This window comes from Pseudophryne corroboree, chromosome 9 (genome assembly GCF_028390025.1).
Source record: "Pseudophryne corroboree isolate aPseCor3 chromosome 9, aPseCor3.hap2, whole genome shotgun sequence".
Taxonomy (NCBI): Eukaryota; Metazoa; Chordata; class Amphibia; order Anura; family Myobatrachidae; genus Pseudophryne; species Pseudophryne corroboree.
The window spans coordinates 449,003,899-449,024,861 of record NC_086452.1 but is presented as its reverse complement, the minus strand read 5'-3'; the positions used below and the strand labels follow the sequence as shown (position 1 = coordinate 449,024,861).

The following is a 20,963-nucleotide window of genomic DNA, read 5'->3' as shown; positions in this document are numbered from 1 at the left end:
GAGATACCCTGGTCCTTGAAGACAGGGTTATCAGCCGATGCATCTGAAGATGTGATCCGGACCACTTGTCCAACAGGTCCCACTGAAAAGTTCTTGCATGGAACCTACCGAATGGGATTGCTTCGTAGGAAGCTACCATTTTTCCCAGGACTCGCGTGCAATGATGCACCGATACCTGTTTTGGCTTCAGGAGGTCTCTGACTAGAGATGACAGCTCCTTGGCTTTCTCCTCCGGGAGAAATACTTATTTCTGTTCTGTGTCCAGAACCATCTCCCGGAACAGTAGACGTGTCGTAGGAACCAGCTGTGACTTTGGACTGTTTAGAATCCAACCGTGCTGTTGTAGCACTTTCCAAAATAGTGCTACCCCGACTAGCAACTGCTCCTTGGACCTTGCCCTTATAAGGAGATTGTCCAAGTACGGGATAATTAAAACTCCCTTTTTTCGAAGGAGTATCATCATTTTGGCCATTACCTTGGTAAACACCCTCGGTGCCATGTACAGTCCAAACGGCAGTGTCTGGACTTGGTAATGGTAATCCTGTACCACAAATCTGAGGTACTCCTGGCGAGGATGGTAAATGGGGACATGCAGGTAAGCATCCTTGATGTCCCGGGATCCCATGTAATCCCCCTCATCCAGGCTTGCAATAACCGCCCTGAGCGATTCCATCTTGAACTTGAATTTTTTTATGTATGTGTTCAAGGATTTTAAATATAAAATGGGTCACACCGAACCATGTGGTTTCGGTACCCCAAACCGTGTGGAATAGTAACCCCATCCTTGTTGAAGTAGGGGCACCTTGAGTATTACCTGCTGGGAATACAGCTTATTAATTGCCTCTAGCGCAGCCTCCCTGCCTGAGGGAGTTGTCAACAAGGCATATTTGAGGAAACGGCGGGGGGGAGACATCTCGAATTCCAGCTTGTACCCCTGAAATACTACTTGAAGGATCCAGGGATCCACCTGTGAGCGAGCCCACTGATCGCTGAAATTTTTGAGACGGCCCCCCACCGTACCTGGCTACACCTGTGGAGCCCCCGCGTCATGCTGTGGACTCAGAGGAAGCGAGAGAAGAATTTTGATTCTGGGAACAGGCTGACTGGTGCAGCTTTTTCCCTCTTCCCATGTCTCTGTACAGAAAGGAAGCGCCTTTGACCCGCTTGCTTTTCTGAAGCCGAAAGGACTGTACCTGATAATACAGTACTTTCTTAGTCTGTGAGGAAACCTGAGGTAAAAATATTTCTTCCCAGCTGTTGCTGTGGATACGAGGTCCCAGAGACCATCCCCAAATAATTCCTCACCCTTATAAGGCAGAATCTCTATGCGCCTTTTAAAGTCAGCATCACCTGTCCAGTGACAGGTCTCTAATACCCTCCTGACAGAATGGACATTACATTCATTTTGGATGCCAGCCGGCAAAATATCCCTCTGTGCATCCCTCATATATAAGACGACGTCTTTAATATGTTCTTATGTTTGACAGGGTCACCGACCACGCTGCAGCAGCACGATCTGCAGGTCTCAGTCTAGTACCTGAGTGTGTAAATACAGACTTCAGGATAGCCTCCTGCTTTTTATCAACAGGTACCTTCAAAGTGGCCGTTCCTAAAACGGCAGTGCCACCTTTTTTGACAACCGTGTGAGCGCCTTATCCACCCTAGGGGATATCTCCCAGCGTAACTTATCCTCTGGCGGGAAAGGGTACGCCATCAGTAACTTTTTAGAAATTACCAGTTTCTTATCGGGGGGAACCCACGCTTTTCACACACTTCATTCATTCATCTGATGGGGGAACAAAACACTGCCTGCTTTTTCTCCCCAACATAAAAACCCATTTTTAGAGGGTTAATGTCAGAAATGTGTAACACTTTTTTATTTTTTATTGCCGGGATCAAGTCACGGATGTTCCTAGTGGATTGTGTATATGTCTCAACCTCGTCGACACTGGAGTCAGACTCCGTGTCGACATCTGTATCTGCCATCTGAGTGAGCGGGCGTTTTTGAGCCCCTGATGGCCTTTGAGACGCCTGGGCAGGCGCGGACTGGGAAGCCGGCTGTCCCACAGCTGTTACGTCATCCACCCTTTTATGTAAGGAGTTGACACTGTCGGTTTATACCTTTCACCTAACCATCCACTCTGGTGTCGGCCCCACAGGGGGCGACATCACATTTATCGGCATCTGCTCCGTCACCATATAAGCCTCCTCATTAAACATGTCGACACAGCCGTACCGACACACCGCACACACACAGGGAATGCTCTGACTGAGGACAGGACCCCACAAAGTCCTTTGGGGAGACAGAGAGAGAGTATGCCAGCACACACCAGAACGCTATATAATGTGGGGATTAACACTATAACTGAGTGAAATTTCCCCAATAGCTGCTTGTATATATAATATTGCGCCTAAATTTAGTGCCCCCCCTCTCTTTTTAACCCTTTGAGCCTGAAAACTACAGGGGAGAGCCTGGGGAGCTTTCTTCCAGCTGCACTGTGAAGAGAAAATGGCGCCAGTGTGTCTGAGGGAGATAGCTCCGCCCCTTTTTCGCGGACTTTTCTCCCGCTTTTTTCTTGATTCTGGCAGGGGTATTTACCACATATATAGCCTCTGGGGCTATATATTGTGGTATTTTTGCCAGCCAAGGTGTTTTTATTGCTGCTCAGGGCGCCCCCCCCAAGCGCCCTGCACCCTCAGTGACCGGAGTGTGAAGTGTGTATGAGGAGCAATGGCGCACAGCTGCAGTGCTGTGCGCTACCTTGGTGAAGACTGATGTCTTCTGCCGCCGATTTTCCGGACCTCTTCTTGCTTCTGGCTCTGTAAGGGGGACGGCGGCGCGGCTCCGGGACCGAACACCAAGGCTGGGCCTGCGGTCGATCCCTCTGGAGCTAATGGTGTCCAGTAGCCTAAGAAGCCCAAGCTGGCTGCAAGCAGGCAGGTTCGCTTCTTCTCCCCTTAGTCCCTCGCTGCAGTGAGCCTGTTGCCAGCAGGTCTCACTGAAAATAAAAAACCTAATTCTATACTTTCTTTCTAGAAGCTCAGGAGAGCCCCTAGTGTGCATCCAACCTCGGCCGGGCACAAAATCTAACTGAGGCTTGGAGGAGGGTCATAGTGGGAGGAGCCAGTGCACACCAGGTGACCTAAAGCTTTCTTTAGTTGTGCCCAGTCTCCTGCGGAGCCGCTATTCCCCATGGTCCTTACGGAGTTCCCAGCATCCACTAGGACGTCAGAGAAATTAGAATGACTCCCCTATTCTAAATCCCCTCAGCCACCAGCCTGTATTTTGTGTAGGCTCCTTTGTTTCTGGCAGTCTGTAGCAATGTGCACCTGTCTGTTTTACAGTGCAGATTCCTGAGGAGAAAAGAAACATGGAATGCTCTAGCTGAGAAAAGCGCTAAAGGTGGGTACACACTGGTAGATATATCGGACGATCGATTGATCGGCAGATATATCTATGAACGGATCGGGCAGTGTGTTGAGCATACACACTGCCCGATCCGTCGGGGACTGACGTCATGAACTGCCCAGTTCAGCTGTCAATCACCGCCGGCTGCCGCAGCATGTGTACGGGTGGCCGGCTGGTCACCCGTACGCACACAGCGACGCGCCAATATATCGGTAGATATATTGGCCGTCGGCTGTGCTACGGGTCCGACGCGATATGTCTGTGAATGACGGAGTTCACAGACATATTGGCAGTACACACTGGCCGACGGACCCGCGACATATCGGCCGTTCAATAGAACCTTAACCCGCCAACTCCGCCCCCCCTCCTATGCAGAGGCACCCCCTCACATCAGAGCCCCAAGCGCCATTTTCAGTGTGCCTAAGAAAAAATAAACGATATATCACAGTGCTGTTATGCTTTGCTGCAGCGCTGACTGCTATGACCTGTCAGCGCAGGAACGGAGAGAGGAGGGTGGGGCATCGGCGCTGTGCTTGTATTGTGTGCCACTATTCCCCCTCTCAGGCTGTCACGCTAAAAACTATCAGTGCGGCAGTGAAGGGAGACCGCCCCGGCCAGAAGACCGCCTCGCGCTCTTAAACATATAGCGGGAGAAGGACGCTTGCACACTGCCCAATTCTCCTCCCCGCTGCCGCGCCGAGTACTGTCAGCGGAGAAGTGTAGAAGGGATCACATGCGGGCAGTGTGAGGGAGGGTGCCGCTGTGCTCCAGGAAGTAGCTAACTCGCCAAACCGCAATGCCGCAGGATGCGGCTTACACAGGAGAGACAGCGCTTCTCTGATCAGTGCTGTTCCTTGCTTGAGTGCAACCTTCAAAACAGGGATGATGGGGGATAGAGGGGGAGGAGCCTGTTTCACTTCTTAGATTATTTGAAGTGCCAGCTCCCTGTAAGCCACCACCATCACCCCCTACAGTCTTGAAGTTGTGCCAGTGTTCCCCTAAAGAAAAAAAAAAAAAAAGATCAATCCCGGGATTCCCAATCCCGAGCTGCTTTTGAATGCGTCCCACCCACCCTGCCCTGACCAGCCCAGACAACTCACCACAATCTGGACGGGGAGGGAGGGTAGGACACTACCTGCGAGATCCGGCGGGTGGGAAGTGCAGGGCGGCGGTGAGGTCTGGCGGGTGGGCGGCTGGCTGTGCAGCGTGACCTCTGACTTCACGTTCCGCAGTACGCCCAGCCGGAGCCAGAGAGAGGTGAGCAGGGGGAGCCAGGTAGCGTCTGGAGCCTCCTGAGGACGCTCAACATTGCCCGGCATATAAAAAAAACGAAGTTGCTGGCCAAACCCGAAATCCCAGTGTTTGGAAGCTCCAATCAGGGGATTGAATCCAGACCAATTTCAGGCCGGTATCCCGCCGATCCCTGGATTGGCCACCCTAGTAAATACCTGGAAAATCTCGTGCCTGCGTGGTGGTCACACGAGAGTGTGCCTACATGTGCTGGTCACACGCGAGTGTGCCTACATGTGCATACATGTGGTGGTTACACGTGAATGTGCATACGTGGAGGGTACACATTAATGTCCTTGAACGTAATATGTCTCCAACATGAATACCTTAGTGAGCAGGGAGATCACATGGAGATTTATGTTCCTACCTTGTTGAGAACACAGGGGCTCATTAAAGAGGTGGGTTCTGACCTAGGTGAGGCAGCCAATGATACAGGGGTCCGCGTCACGTGTAGTGGCCAGGAGCGCCATTTGGTAGCGCTCCTGGAGTGCTGACACGGATAATGCGAAGTTGTTAGAGGTGCTCCCATAGTCAGAGGATATCCTCTTTGGTCAGGAGTTGGACAAGCACCTCAACCACCTCCTTAATGAGCCCAAATGTTAGCCCTGTAACCCCCTGCCAGTGGCAGAAGAAGAAATAACAAATAAAATAATTGGGCACGGGGGAACACGCGACTGTCTTGGATTATTTTACAGTACAGAACGCGTCTAACCTGCTTCATTTCCTGCGGCGTGTACAGCATGGTGCGGATGATCATCACTCTGTCCAGCAGATCCAGGGGTATGCCGTGAGGGGAAAACACGTCTTCAGTGCCCCTAAAATGATCGATGTAATTATATAATCATTGTCTAATCAATACTAACAAATAGAATATACAGCATTTCATAAGTTGCTCAACGTCAATAATAAACAAAAAAAAATATATATATATATAACAGTCCATTATATTCTCTACATGCTGTAATATGAACGGGGGTAACCATTCAGTACCTGATGACGCAATTACCCCGATTGGTGGCAAAGATGACGATGGGGGCCAGGGAGGACTCCAGGGCGCGGTGGAGATAGGTGAAACATTCTATGTCCAGCATATGGACCTCGTCGATAAACAGCACCCCCGGAACCAGCTCTGCGATGCCTTGGTCAATGTATTTATTCACCACTTTGTTTATTTCAGCTCTCAGCTTGTCTAGATTAGAATGAGAGAAATACATTATACCTTTATGCTATACACCCGAGATGACCTCACAGTGCGCCAAAGATACTGCAGCATTTATTAACGTTTCCTAATAGAACGCCGGCATAGTACACAGCTCTGGAGAACGTTTAATCATTCACTGGAGCGTACAACCAAATCATCCTGGAACTCGTCAAATAGGAAACAACCATTGTTAAGCGTTGTAGGGGTGTGGCATGGCTGAGGTTAGCATACCGACGCGGGGGGTGGCGAGTGCAGCAAGCCCCTTGCGGGCTCACGGGTTCTATTCCCAACTCTATGGGTGTTGTGGACACCCACAAGTGGAAATAGTCCCTGCTGGTCGGCATGCTGACCGTCGGGATAGTGAGGGGGTGGGATGGTGGAGGAGGTCATGTGACCGTCAGCCTCCTGACTGCCGGTCACATGAATACCACCCCGTTGTAGGCAGACACCCATGTAATAACTCCTGCCACAATTACCTGTAATTTCAGTTTTCTTCGGCTTCATCAGCTGACCCATCATAGACAGAATATCTTGGCCTCCCTGGAGAAAAGAAAACCATAGTAGACGGTAAGTGATAGGAAGCAGGGTCCTCACAACTATCATGGCATGCTCCAGAGATATTGGGGCAGATGTATTAAGCCTGGAGAAGTGATAAAGCGGTGATAAGTGGACATTTACATATAATTACAGGCTTAATACATCTTCCCCCTTGTACTCCATGTATAAATGAGCCCACTCCCACTCACTCTCTAACCGTTCAGCTCAGCAGTATATTAGGGATATATAATGGAAACTCCTCCGATAAGTTCATATGGGAAAGTTGCAGTAGAATTAGTTACAGGTTAGGGCTCTTTGGGGCCCTCTACTGGCGATTCCAATACCACAAATATGTTCCACCTGCAACAACACTTGCAGTACATGTGTGCAAAGGATCGACTATTTCTACAATTTAACTTAGGGTGATGCGTGAACAATAAAAACAAATAAATTGAACTTTTCCGGGCGTCTCAGAAACCAGGAGCTTTTAATATAAATCCATGTGATTTCTCTGGTATCCAGAATAGTCAAAATGCTTTCCCTGTCAACATGGCCACCTGTTTTCCTCTCTCCGTACCTGAGGTCTCGCGTTGGCCACATCCAGGTCATGCAGCGTTACATCCTGAATCACTTCTTTCTTCTTGTGAACATCTCCCTTTGGCAGCGGAACGTACTCCTCGGCTTCAAGGTCAAACTCTGTGGCATAGGTGTCGCACCTGCCCTGCCTCTGTTTGGTGAGGAGAGAACCAGGGTTAATGGAAAGGCACAGGTGCGTTTTGAGCAAGACTGCCAAAGCCCTGATTGACAGGCTGCTGATAACAAGCAAAGGGAACCTGCTCACAAATTACAGCCTTGCTGAAAGCTTTGAGAACACGGGAACTTCCCTTCTGGTCCCCTTCTCTATGCACGTCCTCACTACGGACCAATCTCAGGCCATAACCAGAGCCCATAATGCGGAGGACTAGAAATTAGATGGAAGGAAGGCCCAAGGATTTAACAAAGCACACCACCGACGAGTGTAATTACAATAAAGTGACAATAAAAAATGCCTCTGAAGTCTATAAACGGACATATGCAATAATATACACCGTACCTTTACTGCACCGCTGTTCGCCTCAATGTAAATGACATCACCGACCTCCACTCGCTCCTTCTGTAAGCTCTCATAGATGCTGGGATCCAGCTGAAAGACAAGAGTACGGTAAGCCGTCCGTAGTACCTGTGACCAGCGCTCAGGATTACAGCGAAGGTAGGCAGCAGGGCAGCTGTTGGGGAATTACAAGTCTCAGCAAGCCTTGCCAAATAGGCACATGGAGCATGCCGTCGCAGCAGAAACCCAATTACTGTCAGATCATCACATACATCGGAGCTTCTGGTAAGCCAGACTCCTGGGTCACGGTTCAGCTTTGGATCATTTCAATTTGCTATAATTTACTGCCGACAAGTAGGTTGTGGTAACAAACAATTCAGAGATTTAGAAATTAGATACTTGTTCAAAGAAACGATAATAAGATGTAGGTTTCTAAAATAACTTTGTAAAAATAGTTTTCCAAAGGACAATCATAGTAATATTTTGGGCCTGGTACCAACAGATCCTATAGGAAGTGCCCCTAGATTCCTGGCAGTTGTATATTGTACAGCTGCATCTTTTCCAAGTTATATAATTCACTTGATTTGCGTGAATATAAAAATGAAACGTCTTGCGTTGTACAAATGGAGTAAACACACCTTTAACTGTTTGGTTCCTTTGGCGGTTTTCAGACCAATGATAACATGGCTAATTGTCTTGCCGTAACCTCCCATCGGATTCTCGGTCTCACAAGGGGTTAACTCCGTCACCTCCCCTTCATACACCTCCTTGGTTTCCCGAATTCTCAGACCTGCGGAGAGACATAAAACTTAGAACATATCCATTTTTGTTTTCTTTAACACAATTGCAGAACCCTTAAACATTGTCATCTAACTTTGGTGCTTTAGACAGAGGAATGACAGCAGGGAGCAGATGGGAAACAAACCAAGATGTTCCGAATGCCATGGCTTGTGTGCTACAGCCATCCAGCTAGAACCCTAAACAGGGGTAACACCGGTCACACTAACATCAGGTTCACCAGGCTGCAGTCTGGGTTATAGTAGCTGCAAGGGAAGTAACGGCTATGTTACCCTCGTATCTCTGTTGTCTGCTACTGTAAAGTCTTCCTGTTTCGGTGAAGGCTGGGGTTCCGTGTTGTGGTTCAAGCATCCCTATACACAATGTTTACTGGTTCTGGAACTGCAGGATTTAGTGTTCACTCTAGGTGTCTTTCACAGGGCGCTGCGCCCTGCCCCTTTTTTAGACACCTAAATGCCGCCCTGCCCGTTTGCGTGCGCCCTCCCGCCCCGCACTTTGCTGCCCGCCGGACCCCACCACGCCGCCGGACACATTAAGCACACTGTCCCCAGTGATTGCAAAGACCCGGTGACGCGAGACCCGGTGACGCGCTCCTCATTAGGCCAATCCCTAAGGGGGATTTTTGTATGTTTGCCTGATGCTGGTCCCGGGCTGAATGATGTAAAGAGGAGGTGGAGCCAATTTCCTTTCCTCTTGGCGCCTGGCTGCTTGCGGCAGGTGAGTGAAGGCTGCAGAGTGCGGGTGATGGATGGGTTGCCACAGCGTTTCTGGGGGGTTCTGGCGATTTGCAGGGATCGGTGTCCTCCATGATCTTGTAGGTAAAGCTGGGCTTTGTGACTGGGGCTTCCCGCGGTGCCGTCTGAGGCGGTGGCCGCGCTGTCGCTCTTGCTTTGAGGTGTCCGCTACGGCCCTGGGGGGGGGAGGGGGACAAGGTGGTTACTGCAATGTGCCTCAGTGCTCTTACCTGGTGCAGTGTGCCTCAGTGCTCTTACCTGCTGCAGTGTGCCTCAGTGCTCTTACCTGCTGCAGTGTGCCTCAGTGCTCTTACCTGCTGCAGTGTGCCTCAGTGCTGTTACCTGGTGCAGTGTGCCTCAGTGCTGTTACCTGGTGCAGTGTGCCTCAGTGCTGTTACCTGGTGCAGTGTGCCTCAGTGCTGTTACCTGGTGCAGTGTGCCTCAGTGCTGTTACCTGGTGCAGTGTGCCTCAGTGCTGTTACCTGGTGCAGTGTGCCTCAGTGCTCTTACCTGGTGCAGTGTGCCTCAGTGCTCTTACCTGGTGCAGTGTGCCTCAGTGCTCTTACCTGGTGCAGTGTGCCTCAGTGCTCTTACCTGGTGCAGTGTGCCTCAGTGCTCTTACCTGGTACAGTGTGCCTCAGTGCTCTTACCTGGTGCAGTGTGCCTCAGTGCTCTTACCTGGTGAAGTGTGCCTCAGTGCTCTTACCTGGTGCAGTGTGCTCTACCGGGTGCATTGTGTATAACGCGCTCTGCCTGGCGCAATGTGTATAACGCGCTCTGCCTGGCGCAATGTGTATAACGCGCTCTGCCTGGCGCAATGTGTATAACGCGCTCTGCCTGGTGCAATGTGTATAACGTGCTCTACCTGGCGCAAAGTGTATAACGTGCTGTACCTAGTGCAATGTGTATAACGTGCTCTGCCTGGCGCAATGTGTATAACGTGCTCTACCTGGTGCAATGTGTATAACGTGCTCTACCTGGCGCAAAGTGTATAACGTGCTGTACCTAGTGCAATGTGTATAACGTGCTCTGCCTGGCGCAATGTGTATAACGTGCTCTGCCTGGCGCAATGTGTATAACGTGCTGTACCTGGCACAAAGTGTATAACGTGCTGTACCTGGCGCAAAGTGTATAACGTGCTGTACCTGGCGCAAAGTGTATAACGTGCTGTACCTGGCGCAAAGTGTATAACATGCTGTACCTGGCGCAATGTGTATAACGTGCTCTACCTGTCGCAGTGTGTATAGGAGGTTCTACCCGGTGCAGTGTGTATTAGCTGCACTACTGTGTGGTGTAATGGGAAGTGCCACTATTATGTGGCCATGCCCCTTCCCCACGAAAAACAACTCCCCTACATTTTTGCACTGTCCATTCTTTAGCATGTGGGAATGGGAGGACCAAGCATTTTAGTATGTACCTAATTTTGCCCTTCTAACTGAAAAATGTGCCCTCCCGAATGAAAAATGTGCCCTCCCGAATGAAAAATGTGCCCTCCCCGTGATCAGCACCCTGCCCTAAAAAAATCCTAGAGTGAACACTAGGATTGCAGTATGAGTGAGGTCTGATAACAAGAACAAGTAACACAGATACTGATGCATCATTTCTGGCTCACAATTATACTAATAAAGACTACATTTCAGAGTTTCCATCCCTTTATCCTTCAGAGACGGAGTTTATACTAGAGGCATACTTGGAGATTATATGCCTATTTTTATGCAGTATTCAGAACTCTGTCTTGTTCAACATGCTTAGACAAATGCGATAACGCGGGCCCGCCTGAGTTACGACTGCTGTAAAATTTCTCAAGCAACAGAAGATCGCGGGCTGGCCTCCTTTACACAATTCATTACGAGTACTTGAAAGTGGTTTAAATCATTGGCAAAAACAATTTTCTGTTGCCCTTGCGGAGGAGAACCCCCCCCCCAAAAAAAAACAACAACAACAACAACTCCTTCAGCTAAAAGAATAATCCATGCATGAAGTATAAAAATGTAGATTTGTTCAACATTAAGATGACACGCGAATCCCCCCTACATTGCTCAAACAGCACAAGAGCAATTGAGTTTTTCGGTTTTATTATGCACCCTCCAGGGCACAGTCCTGTGAGCACACGGCAGAGCTAGATCAGATTAGGAAAGATCCCCAATAACGAATATGAGCATTAATGGAGGGACATAAAGGGTAACAGATGGAGGCAAGGCCTGGAAACAGAGGGAGTTTCAAGAATAAAGAGCCGTAATGAAAACCGCAAATTTAAGGCTATATCAAGAGCTATAGATTAGCGGCATATGGTTATTTTCTAGAAATACTGCACATATAGCAATAAACATACAGGTGCTATACAGCAGCAGCACAAGTCTTACACCGTACCTATGACTCACATGGAAAACAGCTATTTAGAGGGGATGTGGTCAGCATCCCGATGTGCCGACAGCTGGAATCGTGACGTCACTCGGGGCACCGGAAGACAGACAGCCAACATCCCGAAGGTATTGGGGAGTATGTTAGGGTTAGGCACAAGGGAGAGTTAAGGTTAGGCACTGCTGGACGGTATCCGGACTCCAGGTCGACACGGGCAATAGGCCGACATGGAAAAAGGTCGACACGAGTTTTTCACATTTTTCTTCTTCATTTTTTTAACTTTTTCATACTTTACAATCCACGTGGACTACAATTGGGGATGGTAACCTTGCCCAAAGCATGTCAAGCGGACACAATGCACTAATTGGGGTTCCCGGTAACATTACGGAGAAAACGGAGGGGGGACACAAAAAAAACTAGTGTTCACTCTAGGCTGTTTTAGCAGGGCGCCGCGCCCTGCCCGTTTTTTAACAGGCAAAACCCGCCCTGCCCCTTTTGCGGCGCCCTGCTAGAACAGCCGCCCGCTCCCTGCCCTCCCGGCGTGTATAGATGCCGTGCGCAAGCGCGCGGCATCCATTCACGCATTGGGAGAGGGCTGGGGGAAGCCCAGCACAGACGGAGGTGCTGGGCAAGCCCCCAACAGTGACGTCGGCGGCCACAGACGCTCTCTATAGTAGCGTCTGTGGGCCGCACCGCCCCCTAAAATGACGGAGGCGTGGCCACGCCCCCTAATTTGCGTGGCCACGCCCCCTAATTTGCGTGGCCACGCCCCCATTTCGGATGCGCGCGCACATGTGCCCCCCTGAGTCCGGCGCCCTGCCCCTTTTCACTCCTAGAGTGAACACTAAAAAACCCTTATTTCAGTGTCGACTTTTTTCAGGTGTCGACCTAAGGTATGTCCACCAACTGATGTCGACCCCGAGTCCCAGACCTGCTGGAGGTTAGCCCTAGCAGTCACCCCCTCCTGAGGGCTAGGGTAGGGGAATGGGGGTAGAAATAGTCCCTCGGTCGTAAGTATCGTCAATGTCGGGATGCCAGTGTTGGTCATGTGACTGCAGACATCCCCAATACCTGGTTATAATACCCAGCCCATTCTGAGAGCTAAACCAATATTCATTAGAAAACAGCCAATCAGCTCATTACAGGCTTAGAATGATTTCACTGAAATGAAAGCAGGATCAATTGTCATACAGCTCTCCACTATAACATAGATCACCCTGCAGCAACATCTGCATTATGAGTGTCAGCTGTCCCATGAGACTCATCAGTGCCCCCAGGTGGCCGTATCATATAAAAGGAACATTCTATTCTGCCTTCACCAAACAGCTTTTGTGCAATGCATCTTGCAGACAAGGTAGCGCAGAAATTCTAAGCAGGGACATTTAGGCAACATTGGTGCAAAGGAAAATATGCAGCAATGCGAGGCAACCAGATCTCAACTACTACTTTACTAGTACAATCAAGATGGAGGCAAACATGCTTACTATGGGTTAGCGTCAATCGCCTGAGCGCCAACATTCTTAAAGGTCTCAGACTGGTGTTACAATGTCAGAGGTCAACTAAAATATAAAATCGTATTCCAACAGGCAACAAGTCTTATTTTATGCTGATCAGAACCTTTAGAGCATATTACACAGAGAAGCTTATATAAAACCAAGCACAAAAAATATTATATATACATAAACCCATACACACAGATTGTCAACATGGATAGACTGTTGACATTCAGCGGAACGTCAACATTGTGACTGTTGACAGACAATTTTAGGGTTAGATGAAAGTCACAGCAAAATCGCATTGTCCTCATGCTGACTTCCATAATGTCATCCTTCTAGTGACGACAGCCGAGATGTCGACATTCGCAGAAAGCCGACGGTTTGAGTTAAACTCCGCTGGGAAAGTTAGTGTTCGGCATTAGGTGCAGAATCAGGGATAGGCACAAATCGTCTGTCAGAGGTTTGTACAAGTAGTGACGCGACATGACTGCAGTGACTTGGTAGCCGCTTAACACAAGTGACCGCTGGGCCACCAGGGACGTTAATGTCGACACGCTATCGTGTACACGTCGATATGATGAATGGAGACACAGTAACTGTATATATAAAAATGGGGATCATGTTTGAGATTTGTGTAGAGCAACATTTTTAATTCCCCCTCCCCGGATTATTTTACATACAGAACAACAACGCTTCTCGCCAGTAAAGCAACAAGTCTGAGGCTTAGATGGATTTGATATTTCTGCAATTAAATGTGTCACCGATTCTGAAGGTGCCGTTAGAGTCAGATGTTTATTTTATGCAGGGTGAAAGAATCCTACTAGGATCTCACACTTAAGGTCGATCCGTGTAAGAAATTGAAAATTCCACAAAAGAATCCCCCCGTCTTTTCACGGAATCCAATATTTGTTTAGAACCTTTTCCGCGTGCTGACATTTAGAGAATGTTCCCTGGTAACAAAAGCAGCGCCTGTTAGTGATGATTTAACTCTCATACTCTTATCTCCGGGAATGACAACAGGGACGACACAGGTTTCATCTGTTGGTTCAAATTTCCAAATCCCTGACAGGCAACTTCATCACATCAAGGAAATATTGCAGACGCTTCTCTTTTCATTTCTCCTGGAGAGGTTTTTCTCTTCTCCGTACCCTCCCCTCTTTGCCCCTGACTTGACAGGAATTTAAAGACTAGATAATGTCGCCTGTTCCTTTTGCAAAAAAATAAAATAAAAATCAATACAGGGGTCAGGCTTTATTTGGCTCTAGCATTTAAAAAATATGCGATTTGTCTTCCATGCTGGCTCATGCTGCTGGACCCAGAAAACGATCGGCCGTGATTTCAATAATAAAGGGCGCTTGGTGATCTCCATCGATCGCTGTGTCGCTACGCCGCCTTTTTCACAGCTCATTTCCCTTAATCTTTTACTACTACTAAGCCGCATTGGCTCCCTTACAGTACAAGGTATTTGGTCATGTTCCAATACGTAGAATTTTTTTCCCCCTGTAATCAAACATCACAGCAGAGAAAAAACGAGTTTTATGGTAAGAACTTACCCTTGTTAAAACTCTTTCTGCGAGGTACACTGGGCTCCACAAGTCTGGACAATGGGGTGTAGAGTAGGATCTTGATCCGAGGCACCAACAGGCTCAAAGCTTTGACCTTCTTCCCAAGATGCATAGCGCCGCCTCCTTTATCACCCCGCCTGCCAGCACAGGAGCTCAGTTTAGTTAACCAGTCCAATGCAGTAGCAGGAAGAGAGACGACAACGGTTAGTAGCCACATACACCACACTCTCACGACAAGAGAAGTGTCAGCGGCTAATGCCATATCAACCCAAAGAAGCTAAGTGCGTCAGGGTGGGCGCCTTGTGGAGCCCAGTGTACCTCGCAGAAAGAGTTTTAACAAGGGTAAATTCTTACCATAAAACTCGTTTTCTGCTGCGGGGTACACTGGGCTCCACAAGGATAGACATTGGGGATGTCCTAAAGCAGTTCCTTATGGGAGGGGACGCACTGTAGCGGGCACAAGAACCCAGCGTCCAAAGGAAGCATCCTGGGAAGCGGCAGTATCGAAGGCATAGAACCTTATGAACGTGTTCCTGGAGCACCATGTAGCCGCCTTGCACAATTGATCAAGGGTCGCACCACGTTGGGCCGCCCAAGAAGGTCCAACAGACCGAGTAGAATGGGCCGTAATGTGAACAGGAGCTGACAGACCAGCCTTCACATAAGCATGCGCAATCACCATTCTGATCCACCTGGCCAGGGTCTGCTTGTGAGCAGGCCAGCCACGTTTGTGAAATCCAAACAAAACAAAGAGAATCAGACTTTCGAATAGAAGCAGTTCTCTTCACATATATACGGAGAGCCCGTACCACATCCAAAGACCGCTCTTTGGGAGACAAATCAGGAGAGACAAAAGCTGGAACCACAATCTCCTGATTAAGGTGGAACGAAGAAACCACCTTAGGCAAATATCCGGGACGAGTCCTAAGAACCACCCGGTCACGGTGAAAAATCAGATATGGGGAACTACAGGACAAGGCACCCAAATCCGACACTCTTCTAGCAGAGGCAATAACCAACAGAAACACCACCTTAAGGGAAAGCCACTTAAGGTCAGCTGAACCAAGAGGTTCAAACGGAGACTCTTGTAACGCCTCCAAAACCACCAACAAGTCCCAAGGAGCCACAGGCGGAACATAGGGAGGTTGGATACGCAACACACCCTGAGTGAAAGTATGAACATCAGGCAAAGTCGCAATTTTTCTCTGAAACCACACCGATAAGGCAGAAATATGAACCTTGAGGGAGGCCAGACGCAGGCCTAAATCTAGGCCCTGCTGCAGAAAAGCCAAAAGTTTGGCTGTACTAAACTTGGAAGCGTCATAATGGTTAGATGCGCACCAAACAAAGTAGGAATGCCAGACCCGATGGTAAATCCAAGCAGAGGCCGGTTTCCGGGCCCGCAACATAGTTTTAATGATCTCTTCAGAAAAACCCTTAGCTCTTAAGACGGAAGCTTCAAGAGCCACGCCGTCAAAGACAGCCGGGCTAGGTCCTGGTAGACACAGGGGCCCTGAACGAGGAGGTCTGGGCGTTGTAGAAGTAGAAGTGGACGATCTGACGATAGGCCTTGCAGGTCTGAGAACCAGTGCAGTCTGGGCCACGCTGGAGCTATGAGAAGCAGAATTCCTTTTTCTTGCTTGAACTTCCGAATTACCCTGAGCAGGAGTGACACCGGAGGGAACACGTACGGCAGCCAAAACCTCCACGGCACTGCCAGCGCATCCACGAATGCTGCTTGAGGATCCCTTGTTCTTGCTCCGAAGACCGGAAACTTGTGATTGTGTCGAGACGCCACCAGATCCACATCTGGAAGACCCCACCTTTCCACGAGGAGTTGAAACACTTCTGGATGGAGGCCCCACTCGCCGGCATGCATGTCCTGACGACTGAGAAAGTTTGCTTCCCAATTCAGGACTCCCGGAATGAATATTGCCGGTAGATGGCGTTCTGCCCAACGTAAAATCCGTGAGGCTTCCTTCATTGCCAAACGGCTTCGAGTGCCGCCTTGATGATTTATGTAAGCCACTGCGGTGGCGTTGTCAGACTGTACTTGAACAGGACGGTTCTGAATCAAATGCTGGGCTAGGTTCAACGCATTGAAGACCGCCCGCAATTCCAGAATGTTGATCGAGAGGAGAGATTCCTCCTTGGTCCACCGACCCTGCAAGGAGTGCTGCTCCAGCACCGCGCCCCAACCTCTTAGACTGGCATCTGTCGTCAACAGGACCCAGTTGGATATCCAGAAGGGACGGCCTCTGCATAATTGTCGGTCCTGGAGCCACCAGAGCAGTGACAGACGGACCTCCAGAGTCAAAGAGATCATTTGAGACCTGATCCGGTGAGGCAGGCTGTCCCACTTGGCTAGAATCAGCTTCTGGAGGGGGCGAGAATGGAATTGAGCATACTCCACCATGTCGAATGCTGATACCATGAGGCCCAGCACCTGCATTGCCGAATGTATCGACACTTGCGGACGAGAAAGGAAGCAACGAATCCTGTCCTGAAGTTTCAGGACTTTCTCCTGACACAAGAACAACCTCTGGTTGTGAGTTTCCAACAGTGCTCCCAGATGCACCATGCTCTGAGCAGGGACCAGGGAGGATTTCTTCCAGTTGATGAGCCACCCGTGGGCTTGTAGAAACCGGACAGTCATAGCTAGATGATGCAGGAGAAGATCTGGGGAATTTGCCAGGATTAACAAGTCGTCCAGATACGGCAGTATCCTGACCCCTTGACGGCAGAGTACCACCGTCATCACTGCCATAACTTTGGTGAAGACTCGCGGAGCCTTTGTTAAACCAAAGGGTAACGCCCGAAACTGGTAATGGAGGTTGCCAATAGCGAACCTCAGGTATTGTTGATGTGACACTGCTATAGGAATATGCAGGTAAGCATCCTGTATGTCCAGGGAGACCATGTAGTCCCCAGGTTCCAAGGCCAGAACTATAGAGTGAAGGGTTTCCATACGGAACTTGGAAACCTTCACAAACTTCTTCAGTGCCTTGAGGTTGAGAATAGGCCGGGAGGACCCATTCCGTTTCGGGACTAGAAACAGCGGAGAATAGTACCCCCGGCCCCTCTGAGCAAGAGGCACCTGTACTACGACTCCTGTATCCAGGAGGGTCTGTACCACCGAATGCAGAGTGTTTGCCTTTGTCTGGTCCGACGGGACGTCTGCCTGGAAAAATCGATGAGGGGGTCGGTTTTTGAAGGCTATGGTGTAAACTCGAGTGACTACTTCCCGTACCCAGGCATCTGAAGTGGTCTTTAACCATTCCTGGGTATACCCTAGAAGCCGCCCCCCCACCCTGGGATCCCCCAGGGGGAGGCCCGCCCCGTCATGCGGCAGGCTTATCAATCTTGGCTGCTGGCTGACGGGCAGCCCAGGCTCTTTTGGGCTTCGGCTTACCAGGTTTTGAAGTGCGGGCCGGCTTATGGTACGCCTGACCTTTTGCTTTACCTGAAGGACGAAAGGGGCGAAAGGACGTGCCTTTGGCCTTCGACACAGAAGGAGCGGTATTAGGTAGACAGGCAGTTTTGGCAGTAGCCAAGTCAGCCACTATCTTATTTAAGTCCTCCCCAAACAGAATATCCCCCTTGAAAGGGAGTACCTCCAGGGTTTTTCTAGAGTCCAGATCCACAGACCAGGATCTCAGCCACAATATCCTGCGAGCCAGGATTGACGTAGTAGAGGCCTTGGCTGCTAGGATACCAGCATCAGAAGCCGCCTCTTTAATATAGCGAGAAGCTGTGACATTATATGACAAGCATTGTCTAGCATGGTCAGAGGAGATTTCAGCTTCTAACTCCAAGGCCCATGCTTCAATAGCCTCTGCCGCACATGTAGCTGCAATAGTGGGCCTTTGTGCAGCACCCGTGAGGGTGTAAAATCGCTTTTAGACAACCCTCGACACGTTTATCCGTAGGCTCTTTTAGAGACGTGACGGTAGTGACAGGTAGAGCTGAGGAAACCACCATCCTAGCCACATGCAAGTCTACTGGAGGAGGCGTTTCCCAATTCTTAGACAGCTCTGGCGCGAGGGGATAGCGAGCCAGCATCTTCTTTTGAGGCACAAACTTCGTACCCGGGCTTTGCCAGGGTTCCTGACGTATATCCACTAGGTGGTCAGAGTGAGGTAAAACTTGTTTAATCATCTTTTGACGCTTGAACCTATCTGGCTTCTTAGGAGGAACGGATGGCTCGGGATCATCCGTAATCTGCAGAATTAACTTAATAGCCTACACAAGATCAGGAACATCCACAGCCGTATCTGAGTCAGAACCTGTGGGGTCAGTGTATGTGCTGTCTTCATCAGACGAGATGTCAGTGACAGCAGTGGATTGTGAGGAGACGAGCGCTCGCTTAGAGGACCTCTTGGACTTAAGCGAGCGTTGGTCAGACTTTTTAGTAGTCAGGGACTGGTTCAACTTCTTTAATTGAGCAGATAAATCGTCCGCCCACGGCGGGTTAGCTGAAGGGACCACTACGGTTGTACCGGCATTGGGGGTCCCATAGGGGGTGTTAGTTTATGAACTAGCGTATGCAGAAGCGTGGAAAAAGCGGCCCACGGAGGGTCAGTATGTGCCTCCGTTGCCACAGTCCCACTGGGGGGCAAGGAGCCCCCAGAACCAGAGCCTACAGCTGCTATATTCTCCTCATATGTGCCTGTGGCTTCAGCAACACCAGCAGTGTGTTCCGCCCCAGAACCGTTACCCTCAGAAGCAGACATGATATAACTTGCAGTATGAGGTAACACAGAACAATTATTAGCAGCACTATATCCCTAAACCCAAACCCCTGCGCAGTGTAGTCAGCACCAGCAGAGATAAAGGAGAGATATTGTGACTAAATCACAGAGAAAAATACGTAATACAGTATATCTTTGTGAAAATCCTATATTAAATAACACCTGACGCCACAAGCCCCCTCAGGTTATAGAATATAGGGATAGCAAGTTGAGTGAAAGACACGAGAGGGACACCACTCAGCTATCAATGCACACACAGATAGTCACAGTCTGTACAATGCAGAGGTTATTGCTGACAATAATACTGCACTGGACTAGCTTACACAGCTATATAACAATAGATATAACAATACACAGTAAGAACTGGATGTATATCACAGGGTAATTGTACTATAAACCCCTGACTAAATGCACTCTTTCTTACTAACACTGACTAAAAAGGCAGGTAGAATACTTAAGTGTCATGTAAAGGCACAGCACTGACAACCAGGCGGCTTTACATAGGAGGATTTGCCCAAGCAGTCCCAGGAACAGTGAGCTGAGGAGTAATGGCGCCGCAGACACTGACAGGGAGTGAGGAAAGGCAGAGATGCAGCTCCAGGGCGGGAACACTTGCTAGAAATGGCGCCCTGGGGGAGGGGCTTCAGGTCTAAGCCTTATCCCCCTTGCTGGCAAAACCACCGTGTACGGTGGGCGATATTAAAATCGCCCTGGTGATCTAGTGGGATCGCCTGTATCCACAGTGTCCACCGCCAGCGCGCACGGCCGGCTTCCCACTGACCGGAGCCTCCGCTGTAGGTACCCGGCAACCAGGGCTCGGGAGTGTACAGCGCCGCTGGGGAGAGCTGGAGCTGCAGCAGAGAATGTCACAAGACATTTACCACCGCTGCTGCCCTTGAAGTCTTCACTTTTTACCTCATAAAAAGCTTTTCTCAGGGCTGCTTGGAGCAGCCCCTCTGTTATGTGCCTGCTTACTGCAGCACCAACTGACAAACTGAGCTCCTGTGCTGGGAGGCGGGGTGATATAGGAGGCGGCGCTATGCATCTTGGGAAGAAGGTCAAAGCTTTGAGCCTGTGGTGCCTCGGATCAAGATCCTACTCTACACCCCATTGTCCAGACTTGTGGAGCCCAGTGTACCCCGCAGCAGAAAAATAAGATTTTAAACCTACCAGTAAATCTTTCTCCTAGTCCGTAGAGGATGCTGGGGACTCCGTAAGGACCATGGGGTATAGAAGGGCTCCGCAGGAGACATGGGCACTCTAAAGACTTTAGAATGGGTGTGCACTGGCTCCTCCCTCTATGCCCCTATTCCAGACCTCAGTTAGAGAGCTGTGCCCAGAGGAGATGGACAGTACGAGGAAAGGATTTTTGTTAATCTAAGGGCAAGATTCATACCAGCCCACACCATCCACACCGTATAACCTGCAATACACGCAACCAGTTAACAGTATGAACAAAACAGCATCAGCCAAAGACTGATCTTAACTGTAACATAACCCTTATGTAAGAAACAACTATATACAAGCCTTGCAGAAATATGTCCGCACTGGGACGGCGCCCAGCATCCTCTACGGACTAGGAGAAAAAGATTTACCGGTAGGTTTAAAATCTTATTTTCTCTTACGTCCTAGAGGATGCTGGGGACTCCGTAAGGACCATGGGAATTATACCATAGCGGAGTGCGCGGATGACTCTGCAGCACCGATTGAGCAAACATGAGGTCCTCATCA

The 20,963-nt window shown here is 49.5% G+C and overlaps 1 protein-coding gene across 1 annotated transcript in view; it reads right to left on the bottom strand.

The window, feature by feature from the left end:
* Positions 1 to 20,963, bottom strand: part of RUVBL1 (RuvB like AAA ATPase 1) — a 98,727-nt gene that overhangs the window by 18,252 nt on the left and 59,512 nt on the right. The window contains exons 4-9 of the mRNA XM_063941173.1: positions 8,166 to 8,317; positions 7,531 to 7,620; positions 7,015 to 7,164; positions 6,377 to 6,440; positions 5,690 to 5,888; positions 5,412 to 5,514 (exon numbers count right to left, since the gene is read on the bottom strand). Of these exons, the coding sequence (XP_063797243.1) occupies positions 5,412 to 5,514; positions 5,690 to 5,888; positions 6,377 to 6,440; positions 7,015 to 7,164; positions 7,531 to 7,620; positions 8,166 to 8,317 (758 nt within the window). The remainder of the gene's footprint in view (positions 1 to 5,411; positions 5,515 to 5,689; positions 5,889 to 6,376; positions 6,441 to 7,014; positions 7,165 to 7,530; positions 7,621 to 8,165; positions 8,318 to 20,963) is intronic.